Source organism: Cygnus olor (assembly GCF_009769625.2).
Source record: "Cygnus olor isolate bCygOlo1 chromosome W unlocalized genomic scaffold, bCygOlo1.pri.v2 SUPER_W5, whole genome shotgun sequence".
In the NCBI taxonomy this organism is placed as follows: Eukaryota; Metazoa; Chordata; class Aves; order Anseriformes; family Anatidae; genus Cygnus; species Cygnus olor.
The window spans coordinates 1,235,459-1,254,664 of NW_024429076.1; the positions used below are offsets into that span (position 1 = coordinate 1,235,459).

Consider the following 19,206-nt stretch of genomic DNA (forward strand, 5'->3'; position numbering starts at 1 on the left):
GCGTAGTTAGTCTTAGGACTGATTAGAATAAGATGAACCAATAAGAACACCACTTTATGGTGCAATTTAACTCTCACAAACAAGAATTTTCAAGTACAAATTTCAACACAAGATCACAAACTTACGGAGGTAGTATCTCTGCAGCCATGAATATTTTCTCCACCAATTCTGAAAGTATACTGAGTAGATGTGCCAAATTAGTGTTTATATCTTCATTTTTTTCTAATTTTGAGGGATTTAACTAAAACGAAAAGAGAAAAAGACTAAGTTTCTTCTCTTGAATAGAGCTTCATATGTAACTTGACAACATTACACAATGAATACTTTTTCAAACTAAATTAAATATTATACTGCTGTACGAATTTCAGACTTCTACAGGGCTTACAAATCTGCTTCAAGGGCTAGCAAGGAAACTAATATGAAAAAGCAATGCTTTTAAGTTCTAGCGCACTATGCTAAAAGCACAGACATTTAACACTATCCATAACTATAACCTTTTTTTTTTTTAATAAACTACATATATTTTCATATCTTTTAATCCAATCTTCTGAGGACTCCTCATCCTTTCCATAATTAAGTTGAATTGAAACAGAAGTTAGGAGTATAGTTTAAAAAAAAAAAGACAGGATCTACAACAAGGTGTTAATATAAGGGAGTTTTAAAATAAAACTACGATCAGACATTGACTTCTAGACTATCTGGAGCTTACCACAAGTTATTTACATTAGGCCATTCGGTAACTGTTAGAAAATAACCTACAATTGCTAAAGAATAAATACATAATTTAAATACATTTGAGTTAAACTTATTTAAAAGTGATATTACGAACATTGTTCAAGCCAATATTTTAAAAAATCTCATAACTATTTCAGTTCCTGTATTACTCATATAAATGAAATTATTTCTGAAGGATTAATAAATGCTTCCAAAACAAACAAACAAAACATAACTAGTAGATTATTTTAACAAATCAAAATGTAAAACCAAAACAAAACAAAAAAATCAACACATAGTTAAAGATATCACCTCACAGGACTGCTTGCTCTCCATTATCTTTAATATACAGTCTTTCAGTGCATGGTGAACAAAACGTGTTGCTGTGGCTTTCATATACTGCTCCATAAGTGTACTTGCTAAAGTGGTGGCACGAAACAAAGTAGTAGCTTCATCTGGAAAAATAAAGAAAAGAGAAAAAAAAAAGATGAAACTGAATAGTTGAGAAAAGGAGACAAAAAAAGCAGAGGAAAAATATGTTGTGTTCAGTTCGATATGCCCCTTAGTTAAGGGAGGAAACAGAAACGAAGACATGGGAGCCCTTCCCTCCCCAGAGTTCCAGTAAATGTTAGTGTAATTAGTACAGTACCTTCCATGCTTATTTCCTTGTCATTTAGTGTTCGTAACAATAGTGACTCAAGCTTTTCATGAAGAAAAATCTTCAATAAAATGCCAGCCAAGAGTGTTCTATCCTGTCCACAAACATGTGATAAGGCATAGACTACATGCAACTCTTTCTGAAGTATGAGCTGAAAGAAAAACAAAATAATGTTCAGAAACTTCTCCTAACATAACAGCTTTGGAAAAATGAATATTATACATCTGTAGTGACATACAGATATCACTACAAATACTACTTAATGTATATTAGTGTTACTGAAATCTCTCTCAGAGAAAAATAATTTTGACAGAAATTGGGGAAACAAACTTAATACCTCTTTAAACTCACTATACTCCTCTTCTGGCATGATCTTCTCCATAGAATATCGTGCTCGAACACGCAAAGATCCTGGCTCAATACCCTTTAGTGGTATATGGGAACTGAGTTGAAACCACTCATCTGTTGCATGTCCTTTCTGTAATCGGCTTAATTGGCAACGCATAAACACTTCAGGAAAAAAGCATTAAGTAGGTTATTTTCAGCAAACAGTGACAGAATTGAATTTAAAAAAGTTTATTTTCAGCACGTCATCTTGTTTCATCAAAAGAGTATTAATAAAAGTAATCAAAATTTGTGCCATCAAATATATTAACAGATTATCCCTTAGATGATTTAGCACTCTTGTAAACTGAAGATGAAATATAAAACATGTTGTAAATAATGTATACATATACATCCCTAAATGCAACAGATATTAATATAGTTTTCTTTGTAACACCCAAATAGTGGAAAAAGTAAACACAAAACACCCCCACAAAAAGCCAAACAACACAAAACTACCTAAAAAACCTAGGCAGCAATCAGAAAATTAAAACAGGTGGTGTGATTAGAATTCACTGCATTCTTTAAAGCCTTGGGCTCATACTTCCATCAGTTCTGATCTTGAACCACTTTGTTACTATTTTAACTTATTTATTATTAGCATTACTACATTTTTCTCAAATGTTGCCATATGTATTTCTTTAATACTTCGGAAATCCCAGGTTAAGGCTGTAACAGTGTAGGCAAGACATATAAAAAAGCATTCCCAGACAGCTTACTGCCCAAATAATGACAAAAATCAACCCAAGAATGACAAAATCATTAATTCACTTTTTTTTTGTGATGTTGGTACCTAAAGTTACCAAGCAATAACCTGCACAAGCCTATTCAAACATAATGTAAAGTCTGGTCTGACAGCTAAGTAGTAAGCTGTAGCAGTCAGACCACTGACCATTCTAAAATAAGCACGTGCTCTCCTGAACTGAGTTATTTCACATGGAAAGGGTCCAGATGCTTGCAGAGACAACATTCTACCTATGAAATACCCACAGTGTTTCAAGAGGGGATACACAGTTTGTGTTCCACATTTAGCCTGTCATTTAGCCATGTTAGACTGTCTGGAAGTTCCAAGCAAGCACCCTTTTTCTGCACCTCTTAATGTGATCTACTTTTATTGAAGTCCCTCACATAAAAATAAATACAAAATTAAATAATAATGGAAAAACACATACCATACAACGCCCCCCCCAAAGAACAACCAAAAAACCCATACCACCTCACACCAACCACACCACACTTATTTTTCACTTTTCTACAAAGCCTTGCAGAAATGAACAATTCTAGTAGACTTTCCACGGTCACGATTCTACGATATATATTGAGACATCGTTTGCATAATCAGATAATGGAACAGAATAACATCACATTTATAATAGACTCTTCATATTTCATATTCTTTGGAGTTGATGTACTGATAAGGTAACACATTCAAGTCAGTCGAGTAGCGGGTAAACAAATTCATTATCTGCTACTTATCACAAGTGTGGATAGGACTGTCTTTAGACCAGATTAAAAAAAAAAACAAACACTTTCCCAGAATATTTCTTCAGAGCAAAGCTCGTGTCCACAACTGAGCAATGCGCTTCCTTCCTGTTTTGCTTGCACATGTAAGTCATGTATCTCATTGACAGGAACAGTGAAATGATACACAATTTAGAATAATCTGATGATTTAATTTTTCCCATGGTTATATAGTATACTTACTAGTGATAATACAAATCCTATGATCTTGCTTTGATCTTAAAAGATCAAAACAGAAATATTGATATATGGATTGCAGAATAGTAGTTATAATTTATATTCAAAGACTTTAAAGGAACACTTTCTCCTACTTAGCAAATTATATTGAATCATTAGGTTACATTCATTAAGAGACTGCCATTAGTTGAAAATTTAAGGACATTTACACTTTGCACATTACAAATAGAAAAAACATCAGTAGTTGATCCCTTCTCTCCAAGCACAGTTAAGAATTATATATAACAATCTTGATCCAAGAATCAGAATATTTTAAATGATTAACATTAGCACAAAAAAAAAGAAAACAGAAAAGAAAAGCACTTGGAACAAATCTTGGAAGGGAGAGGTGTCTGCACTGCAGGCAACGAGAAAGAAAGTAAAGGGTTACACAATACCTTGAATAAAAGAAATCCTAAAAAAACACATTGTGTGGTTGAGAAAGCTTTTTTTTTTTCTTTTTGAAAGCTGGTAAGTCTTAACATCTTATTAAGAGTTTGTTGGAATAGAAGAATAGAAACAAAACAACTGAAGAAGCTGTACAGACAACAGGAGGAAAGTAAATTCTTGGGAACATCTGTAAGAGGCAGAAGGAAACACCATCCTTTTTGATTCAAAGTGATGACACTGAGGTAACTTTAGTTATAAGCCCAAGAGTGGTACATGGAAGGTACACAAGATGACGTAGAACCAAGGTGGGGATACGACATGGGACTGAAACAACTTTTGTTCTATAGACTGCTGAGTTGGATTTTTTGTTTGTTTTTAAGTAAGGAAAGTACTACCTTTCCTCCCTCTTTCTCACTGGAAGCAACAGCCTGAAAAGGACAACAAATTCTACACAGTAAGGTTTGAAACAGATTAAAGAAATTAACTTAGTGAAAATTCACATCTTATAGGGCAGATTAATTCTGACAGCTTCTCTTTCCTCTTGTTTTTTCATATTTTTGTAAACATTGTCACAATATAACAGAATAGGTATTCTGGAACAGAGCTACAAAAGCCATCAAATATATAGAATTGGATTATTGTGCATTTTACTACTAAAAATATGCATGTTATTGTGCAAAAATAAATGCAGTCAGTAACATATTCAAAACAAAATATACAGCTGTATGGTAACCACAGAACATACTTAATTGCTTTGTAAACATATTTGAAAAGAGGAATGAAAATTGCACAAAGTATCCATTTTTGCAATATATATTCTTCTTTTACAGAAAAATACTTACATATATCTGGATCTTTACTTTTCTTCGTTTTGTTACTAAGACTAATCTCAAATCTATTAATATCAGATGAAAGATCACTAGGAGAAAAGACAAAGTCTTAATTAATACTATATTCATCCAACTTTTAACCTTATTCTAAAAGTTATTTAAACCTGAGTTCTCATGATCAGCTAGACATTTATATTAACAAAGATATTTAGGTGCATACATAAAATTCTACCCATGCATTTGTGACTGAAAGATACCTGCTATATAGCCATGCATGCTGTATTTTTAAAAAAGCTTACGAAAAACAGTACAGTGTAAAGAATCTAGAAAGTTGCATTGCATTTGAGTGAAATTCAGTAATTCAATAGGAAAGACTTACTCAAAGACAAATTCTTCTGACCATACAGGGTTCTGCCCTTCCCTGATATGGGTTTTTGCTACCTGGACACTGTTCAGGTAGATGTTACAATACGGATTAGTAAAATGTTTTACTGGGAGTGTATGAGCTTCTTCTACATGCAAAATAAGACTGCTGACCTAAAGAAAATACACAAAATTTATTTCTAAATAAATAAAATAAATAAATAAACAAACAAATAAATAAATAAAATCCCCCCCCCACGTGAAGGCTTAATGTCAAGATACAAATATAAAATGCAAACTACAATTTCCTAATTGAAAGAGCAAGAAACAGGAGTAATGGAACAAGATTTTAAGAGCAACTCAAATAACAGTTGAAAATAAATCTCCAGCACCGTAGTTTAAACTCATTTTTTCCTTTTAAAAGCCACAATATGAGACATCCAGATTTGCAAGTACTAACTTTTCTATACATAGAAAATTCTACTGAAGTCAGAGACCTGTATCTCAAATAAGAGCCATGGACAATTCCAAACACAGTGCCATATTTGGTGCTTTCCTAACAGATTACACAGAATTCCCTTATTCAACACACTACACTGTTTTCTCCCTGTTAAAAGGGGGATACTAATCCGTATTATAGATTCTCAAAATAATAGCACTTTGCAACCCAATTTCCAGAAAATGAAAAGCAAACTCTGAAATCATTTACATTAAATGTTTTAAGCAGTCTTTTATTTTACAAACTTATGAATTGCATACAGTTCATAGATTAATCCGACATCTACTAATATCAGCTCAAGTCAAATTAGACAAATACAGGAAATATCACACTTGAAAGGGTCAACATTCCATTTAAATTCAAATATTTAGTAACAGAAGTTTCAAAGAACAGTTCAAGAAACATTGAAAAGATCTTTATATAACAATTCAGAATAAAGTTTCCTTAAAGTCCCTTAGAAAACAGATTACGACATAAAAATTTTTACTTAGCAAACAGCAAACTTAGCACTGTTTAGCAGACATGGACCAAATGACGTCCATAGGTCCCTTCCAACTTAAACCACTCTGTGAAACGCTGGAGACTTATTTTCCTTTATACTTTGGAGAACGTGCAAATTAATTCACGTAGTATTTGCTTCCCTTTCTGAGGAATACGCCCCCCCCCCCCCCCCCAAAGGCGTAGGGCTTGAAACCTTGAAACCTCAAGAGGCATGGAATCTTGTTGAAGTGACAGAATGCTTGAAGAAAGGATGCCTATATATCAGAGACACAATTTTTTAGCACTGTGCTGGGACCTGGCCTACTCCTACTGATCCTCTGGCACTTGCTTGAAGGGCTCAAGAGGGTCTCCGGATCTGAAGACTTATAAATGCATACTGGCTAAGCCAGTGATTTAACCCTCAACTATAACAGTTGCTCCTATAGTCTAGAAGAAACAATGGAAGAAACAATGGAGGTTGACTCAGTTAGCAGGGGAGGAAAAAGCTCCTTCTGAGAGGGAGCAGGATGAAGAATCAGAAGAGGCAGCCTGCACTGCAGCAGAGCAATTGCAAGAACAGGAAGGGGATGAGACAGAAATCATAAACGAGTCCTTTGCTTCAGTCTTCACTGCCAGTCAGGCTTCCCACATCTCTTGAATCCCTGAACCTCTAGGTGAGGGTTGGGGGAGCAAAGTCCCTCCCAATGAAAGCAAAGAGCAGGTTCAAGACCACCTGATGAATCTGAACAGGTACAAATCTGTGGGGCCCAATGACATGCATCCCAGGGTCCTGAGGGAACTGGCTGATATAGTTGACAAGCCTCTCTCCATCATCTTTGAAAAGTCCTGGCAGTCAGGCAAAGTCCCTGGTGACTGGAAAAAGGGAAACATCACTCCCATTTTGAAAAAGGGTAGAAAGGAAGACCCAGGGAACTACAGACTGGTGAGCCTCACCTCCGTGCCTGGGAAGATCATGGAACAGATCCTCCTGGAAGCAATGTCAAGGCACGTGCAGGACAAGGAGGTGATCCGAGACAGCCAGCATGGCTTCACCAAGGGCAAATCGTGCCTGACCAATCTGGTGGTCCTCTATGATGGAGTGAGATACAACAGAAGGAAGGGATGCCGTCCAAAGGGACCTGGACAAGCTTGAGAAGTGGGCCCACGTGAACCTAATGAGGTTCAACAAGGCCAAGTGCAAGGTGCTGTACCTGGGTCGGGGGAAACCCGGACATGAGTACAGACTGGGAGAAGAACACATTGAGAGCAGCCCTTCAGAGAAGGACTTGGGGGTTGTGGTGGACAAAAAGCTTGACATGAGCCAGCAGTGCACGCTTTCAGCCCAGAAGGCCAACTACATCCTGGGCTGCATCAACAGAGGCATGGCCAGCAGGTCAAGGGAGGTGATTGTCCCCCTCTACTCTGCCCTTGTGAGGTCCCACTTGGAATACTGTGTCCAGGTCTGGGGCCCCCAGCACTAGGATGTGGACCTGTTAGAGATGGTCCAGAGGAGGGCCACAAAGATGATCAGAGGGCTGGAGCACCTCTGCTATGAAGAAAGGCTGAGAGAACTGGGGCTGTTCAGCCTGAAGAAGAGAAGGCTCCGGGGAGACCTCATTGCAGCCTTTCAGTACTTAAAGGGGGCTCATATAAAAGATGGAGAGTAACTTTTTACCTGGGCAGATAATGATAGGACAAGGGGGAAGGGCTTTAAACTAAAAGAGGGGAGATTTAGATTAGAGGTTAGGAGGAAATTCTTCACTCAGAGGGTGGTGAGGCACTGGAACAGGTTGCCCAGAGAGGTTGTGGATGCCCCATCCCTGGAGGCATTCAAGGCCAGGCTGGATGCGGCTCTGGGCAGCCTGCTCTAGTGGTTGGCAACCCTGCCCAGAGCAGGGGGGTTGGAACTAGATGATCTTTAAGGTCCCTTCCAACCCAAGCCATTCTATGATTCTATGAGTCAGAAACTGCTGCGAGATATGCGAAAAGATTTCAGCTGTTGTCCAGGTGAGTCACCTGGCTGCTCCAGTGCTGGGATAACGGGGCCAGTAGCCAGGAATTAGAACACAGGGAAGCCAAGCAGCTGGGATCCCTCTCTAGGGAAAGGGTCATTGACAAAGTGATTGGAAAAGAGGCACAAGCCCTCAGCCTCTGTAGGCGACTCCTGTCAGGCGTGAAGGAAAGGTATCCCTTCAAGGAAGATGTTGTATGTCACCCAGGCAAGTGGACAACTGTGGAGAGAAGTATCCAGTACCTGAGTGAATTAGCTATGGTGGAGGCGATCTATAGCAACCTGGACAATGATCAGGTATCCAAAGACCCAGATGAAGTCCAGAGCACACGGTCCATGTAGCAGAAGATTGTACAGAGTGCACCATCATCATACGCAAGTACTCTGGAGACACAGAGGCACCAACAGTGGATGTAGTGGCCAGCCAACTCTGGCAATTAGAAGAGAATCTTTCTTCCTCCCTATGGGCCTGTATCTCAGCTGTAGAGAAACTGTCCAAAGAAGTCCAGCAACTCAAAGAGAATGCCTTCCTCCCTATTCATACCGGCCAGTATCTCAGCTATTAGGAATCAGCCTTTTTTGCTCAAGGGAAAGGGTATCGTGTGTGCACACCACATGCCACCCTGTGGTTTTATGTGTGACCACGGGGAGGAAATGAGGAGAGGAAGTGGGATGATAAATCTACCTTGACACTAGAAGCACGGGTATGTGAGTTGCAAGGAAAAACAATCACAAAAGGGTGTTCTTCCAGGATAATTACTGTTCCAGTTTCTACTGGGCAGTTCTCCAGACAGAGTAGATGGGTTGAGTTTACTCCTGGTTATAGTGGAGGGACATTCGATTCACATTTACAGGAAGCAAGTAATGAATTCAAATGCAATGACCAGGATTAGAGGCGCCCTGCCTCCAGCCAGCTGGAGGAAAGGGACAACCAGGTTTATTAGTCTGTGCGGATTCAATGGACTCACACATCAGACCCACAGGAGTATAAGGCTCTAGTGGACACTGGTGCACAGTGTACTGTAATGCCATCAACCTATAAAGGGGCAGAACCCATCTGTATTTCTGGAGTGACAGGGGAATCCCAGCAGCTAACTGTATTGGAGGCCAAAGTGAGCCTAACTGGAAATGAGTGGCAAAAGCACTCCTCTGTGACTGGCCTGGAGGCCCTGTGCATCCTTCCTATAGGATAGGATAACTCGGGAGAGAGGTTACTGAGGGTAATTCAGGGACCCAGAAGGGTACTGGCAGGCTTTTGGTGTGGTTGCCCTGGGTACAGAGAAGAGCTCTACCCAGCTGTACAGCTGTCTACCTTTTCCAAACTCTTCTGTTGTGAGGTTGCTGCATGTCAAAGAGCAGCAGGTGCCAATTGTTACTATGACAGTGAATCAGTGGCAATAATGCACCGAGATTGCCTGGTTCCCATCCATGAGCTGATTCATTGACTGGGGAGCCCAGGAGTGCTCAGCAAGACTCGCTCACCCTTTAGTAGTCCCATATGTCCAGCGTGAAGGTCGGATGGAGAGTGGAGGCTAACAGTGGACTATCAAGACCTGAACAAAGTCGAGTGCACCTGTACCATACATGTTAGAACTCCGGTATGAACTGGAGTCAAAGTAACTGGATAAATCCACGCTAGAGCGGGTACACCTGTGAAGGGACTGTGGCCTGTGCATAAGCCCATGCCAGAGCAGGTAGACCCCCAAAAGGGACCGTAGCCCACAGAGGACCCATGCTGGAGCAGGGGCAAGGGACGGAGTTCATTGCAGTGTTAAACTCTGTAGCATAGTCCAAAGGGACAAGGGGTGGAGATTGTAATGGATATACGTTTAAACTGCTGTAATCCATGATTTGAGTTGTATGTTATAGGAAGTACTGTAACAGGAACCACCCAAACTAATGAAGGATGAGCCTTGGAAGAAGCCAGGCAAGTGCAGCAGCAACCCAACCTGAGCTGGCTTTGGTGCCCAATAACTCGACACAACACGTTGCCTCTCCTGTCCTGAGTGACCACCATAACAGATGGAGTCAAGGTCACAGACTAAATGAACTCAATGTCCTTTTTATAAACACTTCAATGAGGCCGCCCACAGACAAAGGGAATGATATCTGTGTATATGTCAAAGGACAGGAAGGGGGTGGTAATTAATGAGGATGTATTGTGGATAGTGTGGGACCTGAGCATGATGCAAATGTATGGAATAAGTGGTGGAGATTGTGCTGGCTCTGGCTGGGATGGAGTTAATTATCTTCAAAGCAGCTGATATGGTGCTGTGTTTTAGATTTGTGCTGATAGCACGCCACTGGGCTGGTGAGCCTCTCCTATGAAGAAAGGCTGAGAGAGCTGGGGCTGTTCAGCCTGAAGAAGAGAAGGCTCTGGGGTGACCTTATTGCAGCTTTTCAATACCTAAAGGGGCTCATAAAAAAGATGGAAAACAACTTTTTGCTCGTGCAGACAATGACAGGACAAGGGGGAATGGCTTTAAACTAAAAGAGGGGAGATTTAGATTAGAGGTTAGGAGGAAATCCTTCACTTCACGTTGCCCAGAGAAGTAGTGGATGCCCCATCCTTGGAGGTGTTCAAGACCAGGTTGGATGAGTCCCTGGGCAATCTGATCTAGTGGGTGGCATCCCTGCCCGTGGCAGGGGGGTTGGAACTAGATGATCTTTAAGGTCCCTTCCAACCCAAGCCATTCTACGTTAACAAAGAGGAATTCACTCCGGTGGGTTTAACAAAGGTACTGCATAACTCCAAGAAAGAAAGTACATGCAGGATTTGCTACTGTTGAAAGTAAAGTTCTGAGATCAGCATCATTTTACAACAAGGAGACAATCCCCCCCCCCCCCCCCCATTATTTACATAGCTTCACCTGACGTAGACGTTTATTGGATTTCCCTGGACTGTTTTTTCTTAAACTGCAAAACATCTGCAGAGCCTTCATCCAGTCCTAAGAGAGAAAGACACAGAACAGTGTAACAAGAAGTCAGACTCACCTTCTTGCACTAAAACAGACGTCTAAAAAATAAAAATACATTGAAGTATCTGAAGTTTTCTTTAGATTGAAAAAAAACAACTTGTATGCAGTTCAAATTATGAAAATTTGAATATTAAAGCAAAATTCGTCTTTACTCAGCAAAACTAAAGAAAGTATTTACAAAACTGATTCTCTTTTAGGAATATCAAGCATTACTAATGGATATACAGCGTGACCTTTACCAATTTTCAAAATTAGTGATATTACATTAAATTAAAAACAGTGTATAAAATGAAGCAAGACTTGGGTGCTTCTGAGAAAATAACAGTTGACAAGTCAAACTGTTCTGATCATTCTCTCGTCCATTTCTGTATCACAGTCATATTTTACTGCATATGCTTCAAACAAAAAACAAAGCAGCATTAACAGAGAAACAGTGAAAATTATAACCTACACCCCCATTCTCTCTGCTCACAAATGCAGAGAGCAGAGTGGATATTTTGTAAGGTAGAAGATATGGTATAGCCTCATTCTCATGTTTTCATCCCCCACCCCCAAATTTTGTAAGTTTTTCTAAAGCACAAAATTTAGGCTTTGAGTAACATTCATAAAGGTGCAGTAGTTCAAAGATCTGCTGCCTACTCAAAGTACAATTTAATAATGTCATTAAAGAAAAAAAAAAAGACATTTTCAGTCTTATCCTTTACATTACCTTCCACATTTAAAAATACAGGTACATTCTGTATTGGAGCTATTCTCAGGTAAATCACTTTGTGAGTGAAGTTTTAGCTTTCAAAACCTTCCACAAAAGGAAGAACTCTCAACTACGCATTTTTTTGTAGCTTGTTTCCTTATCCAAATAAGGAAAAGCAATTGAAGACCCACAGAACCTCCTAAATACTCTAAATTAATATAAATATTTCCTATATATATGCTCCTCTTTATTCCCCCTCCTAACAAGAAAACTTATCCCCTTAAATTCCAAAGTTTACACTAGTATGAGTAATGCACCATGGCATGTACAGTGACACTAGTATATGAGGCTACACTTCACATTACATTCACTAATGTTTTGTACAAACATCAAAGACATCATGCAATCCATTGGACAGCTGCTTTGATATTTACTACATTATATGAAAACTAGCAAGTTTTCCTTAATATACCAACAAAGCTATTCTTCCATGAAATTTTACAAGGTACAGACAACTGAAACTTCTGAAATCAGAAGCATCTGTAAGACATTTGACTTGCCTTAACAAGAATAATTTTATAAATGAAATCCCAGTATTCTGTATAAATGCAGTGAACAGCTTAAATGTTAAGCAAGTCTAACCCAAAAGCAGATTATACTGAACGTTCAGAAAACAGGACAGAGTATTCTGCCTACTGTACGTTCTTAAATAAAATCAAATGCAAAGGTTAACTTCTAACACAGGTATATTTCAGAGCCATGGAATACCAAAACAACTTAATGATTAAGAACATTATCACATCTTACATACATTCTTCTGCTGGTGGGTGACTTTTAGAGAATTAGGCTCCACTCCTACAATTTTTAATCTGCAAACATTAATTGCTAGAGAGCTAATAACTAAATGATACTAATTTAAAAATAAATAAATCTTACTTTTCATGCAGAATCAGTGCCCAAGAATATAAACAACCACCAATTTATGGTCAGGACAAATAACTGTAAAATGCTCAACAAATTTTGATCGCTGGACATACTTGCATTTTTGTTCACATCAAGAAGCACTCTTGAAGGAAAACTCCCCACTTACCATGCTTTGGTTCATAACATAGAAGATTCTTGGAGAGCAAACAATTTTTTTTGGACTGAACTACTCCAAAAGATATTCTCCAGAAATATTTTAGGGAAACTAATGAGAGTTCAGTACATGAGACCAGACTAAAACTTGTCCAAAGTAAAATCCCTAAAGCTACATTCTCAGCACCAACAATTTCCCTTACAGATTTGCTACTATTGCATGGTAATATTTGTTAATGTAGACATAGCCACCATCTGTGGTACGCATGCTTTCTATTACAGAAGGGTAATATTAAACATTACAAGACAAAAAAAAAAATTTGCTTTTAAAATTATATTTATCAACAAAAACTCTCACCTGTGTTTGTTCTGGAGTTTCTCCTGCAAAGTAAAAGATGTAATGCTCTTCACTGAAGTGCTGAACTACTATCTGAAAACAGTTTGGCCTTAATAAAGGAACAAAACCCATAAGGTTTATTAATCTTTGTAGTATTGACAAATGCCTCCATTTCTTGATATCTGCCAAATCAAAGTTCACATTGAACTAATACATTTCTGCTGTTTGACTGTAAGGAGCATTGAACATAGAGTAGTTTCAACCCCCCAATTTAGCTTTCTAATACCTATCAACAAAAGAATGCAGATCTTTTGGAATTGACAAAATCCTTGATCTTGTCAATTTTTGGTTCAATAGGATTAAAACCCTCAATAGAGTTGCTTCATAATCTTTTTAATGCCTGTAATACAAAATGGGGAACAATTAATACGCAATATTGAAAAATGACAATGCAAGAGCCCAAATCATTATTACACACAAGACAATCTTAAGACTAAGTTCTAAAATTTCTTACTAGAATTTGTTTATGAACAGTTGCTAGCAGTCAAGTTGCCATGGCTTAACAAGTTACCATTAATCAGTTAAATCTGTCTACATACACTCTTGCAATCTATACCAACTACGGAATAAAACACAATATAAACCAACAGTCACAATGCTTACATTTCACAATCAGAAAAAAAAACCACACACAAAAAACACCTTGTTCATTACTGACACATTGTCCATGTACTGTACATGCCTCAAACTAGCAGTTAACTGCCCTGCTGCATGTACAAGCATTAAAAAATCAGTGTCGTACCTGCCAAATAAACTGTCATGTACTCCATAGATGGAACACACACTAAGGTCTATTAAACCTTTAGGTTTTGTGGCTCGTTTTTCACTTTCAAAATAAATAAGATGGGCATCATTTCCCTCCAATATAAAGTACAAGTTTTTCCATCTCTTCCCCTTACCTGTAGAAAAGCAAGTAGGAAGTTACAATATTGTTTTAAAGAAAATATAAATTTTGTAAATGAAGAGAAAAGAGGGCAGTAAGGTTTTTGTCAAAATACAAACAGAAAAACGACATACAGTTAACCATGCTTAAGCAATAATATCAGTATGCATATTCAATTTTTTGCAACATCTAGCTAAAAACAGACCCTCTTCACATGTTCAGGTACAATTGTAGATGGTTCTCTAAACATTTTCATTAATCTCAACAGGATTAAGCAAGTGCACGAGCTGCCCACACAACTCCATTCATACCAATGAGAAGACTGTCTATGCAGTTCGCAAATAATGTGTGATGCTGTAAACAATCCAAATTAATAAAGGTGTTTTAAATTAAGAAACAGATTTCTCCTGACATGAGAAAATTATTCCTAAACTCTTACCAGCTCATCAGCATAACAAATTGCATCACGATATCTTAAAACCGTACCACTACAGAACAGAAATAGGAACATAATATACACATACTTGAATCAGAACCAAACCTGAACCCAAACACACCTATATCCAAGAATTTGGCCAGTTCCACATTTCAGAGAAAAACGTAAAAACATAAGACACAGTACTTTTTAGAAAAGCATTCAGCATTAATTTTCAACTTGATCATCATAGATCTACCACATACCTTCATAAACAAGCAGTAGTACTCACAGTTTTGGAAAACCTACTTTAACATCTAGTCATACTCTACTAGATGGAAGAGTGATTTTATTAACTTTTGTTCTATATGCAGGTACGTGTCTCTCTCCATACCTATTCAGTATTCCTGCTTGCACATTTAAAGTATCTCAGTATCCCCTTTAGCTAAAATTTTATTTATTTATTTTTAAAAGTTTATTCTCAGCTAATTCCTCAACTCTACCACAGCCCTCTACATCTTATCTCAGAATTAACACTCTCAAGAGAAGAGGTGCTTTCCTTGCTTTATTCAGAGGATCTAGTTTTTATTTCCTTTGAATGCATCTTTTATATTTGACTATATCTAAGCGCTTGCCTTCTTTCTCACTTTTGCTCGCTATCCAGGCCATTATCTGGAACTTATTGTTTTAGTTAAGGTCTTCGTCATTTCTAGAAACATTATTATTATTTTTTATTTATGTTTATTTTTTAAATGTTTGTTTTATTGCTGATCATTAAAATCAGCTTTAGCGGAAACAAAAAAAAACTAAAACCATGATACTTGGTAAGGGACTAGCTTCCTTGGAACTCCAAAACCTTATTCAATGGCAATTCTTCAAGGATATATTGGGATGAGTCAGGCAGCTTTTAATCCAATTACTGTACATTACGTTGACTGTGTCAGTGTTAGACAGAACTTTAATAGTTCTGTCTATACAGAACTACTACTACTAAGTTCTGTCTATACAGAACTACCCAGGATACACATTTTAAATTACACACATTACCTAGCTTGGAATAACAATATTAAACCAGCTCTGGTCTCCAATGAACGCACTGATTTACATTAATCTAGCTCTCTAACTCATGCCATCAGCTTAAATTTAAATGAATTGCATACTAAGTATGAATACATTTTATAAAAGTGTACTTCATTTAATGAGTTTGAATATTACCTTTGATGAAAGGCACTTAGTTTTTGTGCTGCTCTTTGTTTTTTTTTCAGCAAGAACTGCCAATCAACTTTATATTACGTGTCATTTTATGTATTATGTATTTCTATTGATGAATTTAAGGAAAAAGAACCTTTCATACCTTTTAAAGGCTTTCTATAACCTTTTGCTCACTTCGATTTTGCCTCCACTAGGTACCAGTGCTACACAAAACATGCATCCAAATCTGCTTTTTTTTTTTTAAGAGAAACATTTTATAGAAGCAACAGAACTCACTTTTTTTTAGAAGATAACCTTTTTTGACAATATTTTTATAAAAAGCATCCTTTGTTTTGCGACGAATTGTATTGTAGATTTCTTTTCCATCCACCGTATTATTAAACACTTGTTCTTGATGCTGGTAAATAAGGGAGAAATCAGCAGTTGGTTTTTTTTTGTCTGTTTGTTTGTTTAAAGCTCAGGAATCAACTGTGAAACAATTAAACACTATGAAGCTGCAACCAAAAATATTATTGAACACTACCAATCTTTTATTATTGTTCTCTCGCGTTTTAACAAACCAATATAATTTAATACAATACCTTTGCCAGAAATGTAATATGACTATTTCTTGTGGAATGATTAGACCAGAATAAACCTTATTTTTCTTATAAAATACAGACCAATGTTTACAAAGTAAGATCTGTATTTATTTAACATTAAATAGAAAGCATCACCTTTCACAGTGATTTATATAAAATTTACATAAGTCTTTAAAGGTTATCAAGCTTCTGGCTGTCTTCTATCAAAACTTTTGGGAATGAGTAATTAAGGATAAACTCCGAAGCAACAAGAATGGTGCAGATCTAAATTAAAACAGTGATTTATACAAGAAGTTGTGCAGTCTCTCACTAACCTTATTTGCACTCATGTCCTAAATGAGTAACATTCTAACAGAAAACAATAGGAGAAAGCAGAAACACAGGATAAATTCATATAGAAAGCTAAAATCTGGAAATGTAAATATCAAGTTAGAACAGCCAAAAGCCAAGCCAAGTTTGACCTTACTAAGTCAGCTGATCAACAAAAGATCTTTAGCTGTAAGAAAACATGAGAAGTAAGACTGTTAAGCAGTGAGATCTTTATTGAGATGAAGTGATATATGCACTGGCCCCATACTACTCTTTTCTCTCTGCTCCCCCCATATGCCTATAAGAATTATGGTTTTGAATAACAAAGACAAGATGAAAAACACTTCAGTAACAGGAAGAACAGGACTAAAAATTGAAGCAATATCCAAATTTTCATGAACTCAAGATAACCTCTACAACTATGAAGGAAATAATGCTCAAAACAACATATGTAGTTACTAATGTTTTAAAGTAAATTGCTAGCTGATAGTCTAAAACAATATAATGTAATGTGGCTATAATAATGACACCTAATATTCTAGGATATATCTGTTAAGTATTCCCACAGAAAAAGGCATCACTGATGACATGGCTTTCTGAGCTGTTCTGGTCCATCACATTCAGGAAACATGAACTTGCACTAGATTTTGTGTTAGCAGGGCAACTACAAGAATGGTATGAAGAAATGAAAAGCATATTTGGTATGCTCAGATTAGTGAGCAAAGGGATAATACAAGAAATGCCCTTGTATTAATGTAATGGATACAACACAAGTGTTCCAGAACATGCCCTGCAATCCCAGCTTTCTGTGCATATAGGTTTCTCTGGAGGAAGAAAGATGCCAGACACAGCCCAACATGGGATTAAGGCACAGAATGGTTTAATCAGGAACCAGAGCTGGGGACACAAGGCAGAGCATTTACACCTCAGAGCACAGACAAAGCTTACCATTATGTTCTGTTGACTATAAGCCAACCTTAGATGAGTGAATACACAGAAGGTTAAAATGAAATAAGCACACAAGCTCAAAACAAAAAATCAGGCGAAGATGATGCTGTTTATCATCAATACCTCTCCTGTAATTCAGTTATTATAAATATTTGGTGATGATTAAGTCCATGTCTTCAACAACAAATGCTCAGAGATGAAATTTTACCTGCACTGGAACAGGATCTTTAAGGTAATATCCTTCAACAATTTGTTCTTTCCTGTAATGTTCAATGATCTCATCAATACTGTTCAAATAAGAAAAATAAGATTTAAATGTTAAATTGGTTAGTTTTTCCTCTGCATGACAATTTGCTTTTCTGTGTAATCACACTAAGCTTCACAATTTTTAAATAAAAATCAAGTGTTAAACTTCATAATCTTGTTTGCAGCAATGACAATTTAGTAATACATTGAAGTCATGAAAATTAACAGACTGTATTCATAATCTATTAATCCTAAACTCTGCAGAACATTTTCAATCAGATGTTGAAAATGCCAAATGAGTAGACTACCTTTTCAACATTCAGTTAATGCATAGACATTTCCAGCTTTCCAACCAGGCTGACAAGTTGTGTGGTGTTTAGCTGTGTATAGCTATATATTGTTCAGCATGACGTCAGATGGTATGGAATACCCCTTTGGCCAGTTTGGGTCAGGTGTCCTGGGTCTGTCCCCTCCCAGCTCCTGCTGCATCCCTAGCCTGCTCGCTGGCAGGACAGAGCGAGAAGCTGAAAAGTCCTTGGCTTGGTGTAAGCACTGCTCTACAACAATTAAAACATCAGCATGTTATCAGCGCTCTTCTCATCCTAATCCAAAACATAGCACCCTACCAGCTACTAGGAGGAAAATTAACTCTGTCCTAACTGAAACCAGGACACAAGTGCTATTTTATTGGCAATAATTTCCAAAGTCCTTGAGTAAACTAGGGAAAGGGAATGGGAGATGCTTCAAATTATGCAAAGCAATTTCTTTTTTTGGACAGGAGTGGGGAAATATAAAAGTATTGTAACATGGATTATGCAATTTACACTTCAAAATCACTGAGCTTTCATGTTAAATCATGTTACTCAGTCAGTAGCACTCCTCTGCAGAAGGAGCTTGCATTTTAATTGCCAGAATCGGAGTGAAATTGAATTTTGAAAGATCAGGAGAGAAACAGTGACAGATGCAAGCTAATTCAATTTATTTTTCTGTTGCTCAAACTTATTTTTGCAGTTATTGAAAGTTACACTGTAATAAAGAAGGGCAACGTTAACATCAACACAGATGAATCATTCATATATAAAATATGAACCTGAAAATAAAGAACTAAGTAATTAAGCAAGGAACAAAACTATACTGAAAGCATTTTCTCACTTTATATGTATATATATACTGTTAGCTATGTGTGCAAATGTAATCAATAAGACGTGATGAGATCTTTGCCCTATTACAAGTGGATAAAGTTGTGTTCAAACATATGTGAAACTATAAAAGGATCGTGAAAACATTGAAACAAAACAATAGAAAGACATTTTTGTTTGCTTTTCTTTATCCAACTAGTGCATGCTTGATCAATCTTTGAATCTTCCCATGAATATTTTTATTTTTCAGGTTTGTAAAGTGAC

At 37.2% G+C, this 19,206-nt stretch overlaps 1 protein-coding gene across 5 annotated transcripts in view; it reads right to left on the minus strand.

Annotated features, from left to right (window-relative positions):
• LOC121062976 (ras GTPase-activating protein 1) overlaps positions 1-19,206 on the minus strand; it is a 96,871-nt gene that overhangs the window by 30,073 nt on the left and 47,592 nt on the right. For all 5 annotated transcript variants that reach the window (XR_005815771.1, XR_005815769.1, XR_005815770.1 and 2 more), the window contains exons 9-19: positions 17,766-17,844; positions 15,996-16,116; positions 13,952-14,108; positions 13,171-13,258; positions 10,937-11,014; positions 5,093-5,250; positions 4,726-4,802; positions 1,710-1,882; positions 1,364-1,523; positions 1,027-1,169; positions 126-241 (exon numbers count right to left, since the gene is read on the minus strand). Coding sequence is in view for 2 of the 5 variants with exons in the window: in XM_040543281.1 (XP_040399215.1) it covers positions 126-241; positions 1,027-1,169; positions 1,364-1,523; positions 1,710-1,882; positions 4,726-4,802; positions 5,093-5,250; positions 10,937-11,014; positions 13,171-13,258; positions 13,952-14,108; positions 15,996-16,116; positions 17,766-17,844 (1,350 nt within the window). In the remaining 3 variants the exon portion in view is untranslated. The remainder of the gene's footprint in view (positions 1-125; positions 242-1,026; positions 1,170-1,363; positions 1,524-1,709; positions 1,883-4,725; positions 4,803-5,092; positions 5,251-10,936; positions 11,015-13,170; positions 13,259-13,951; positions 14,109-15,995; positions 16,117-17,765; positions 17,845-19,206) is intronic.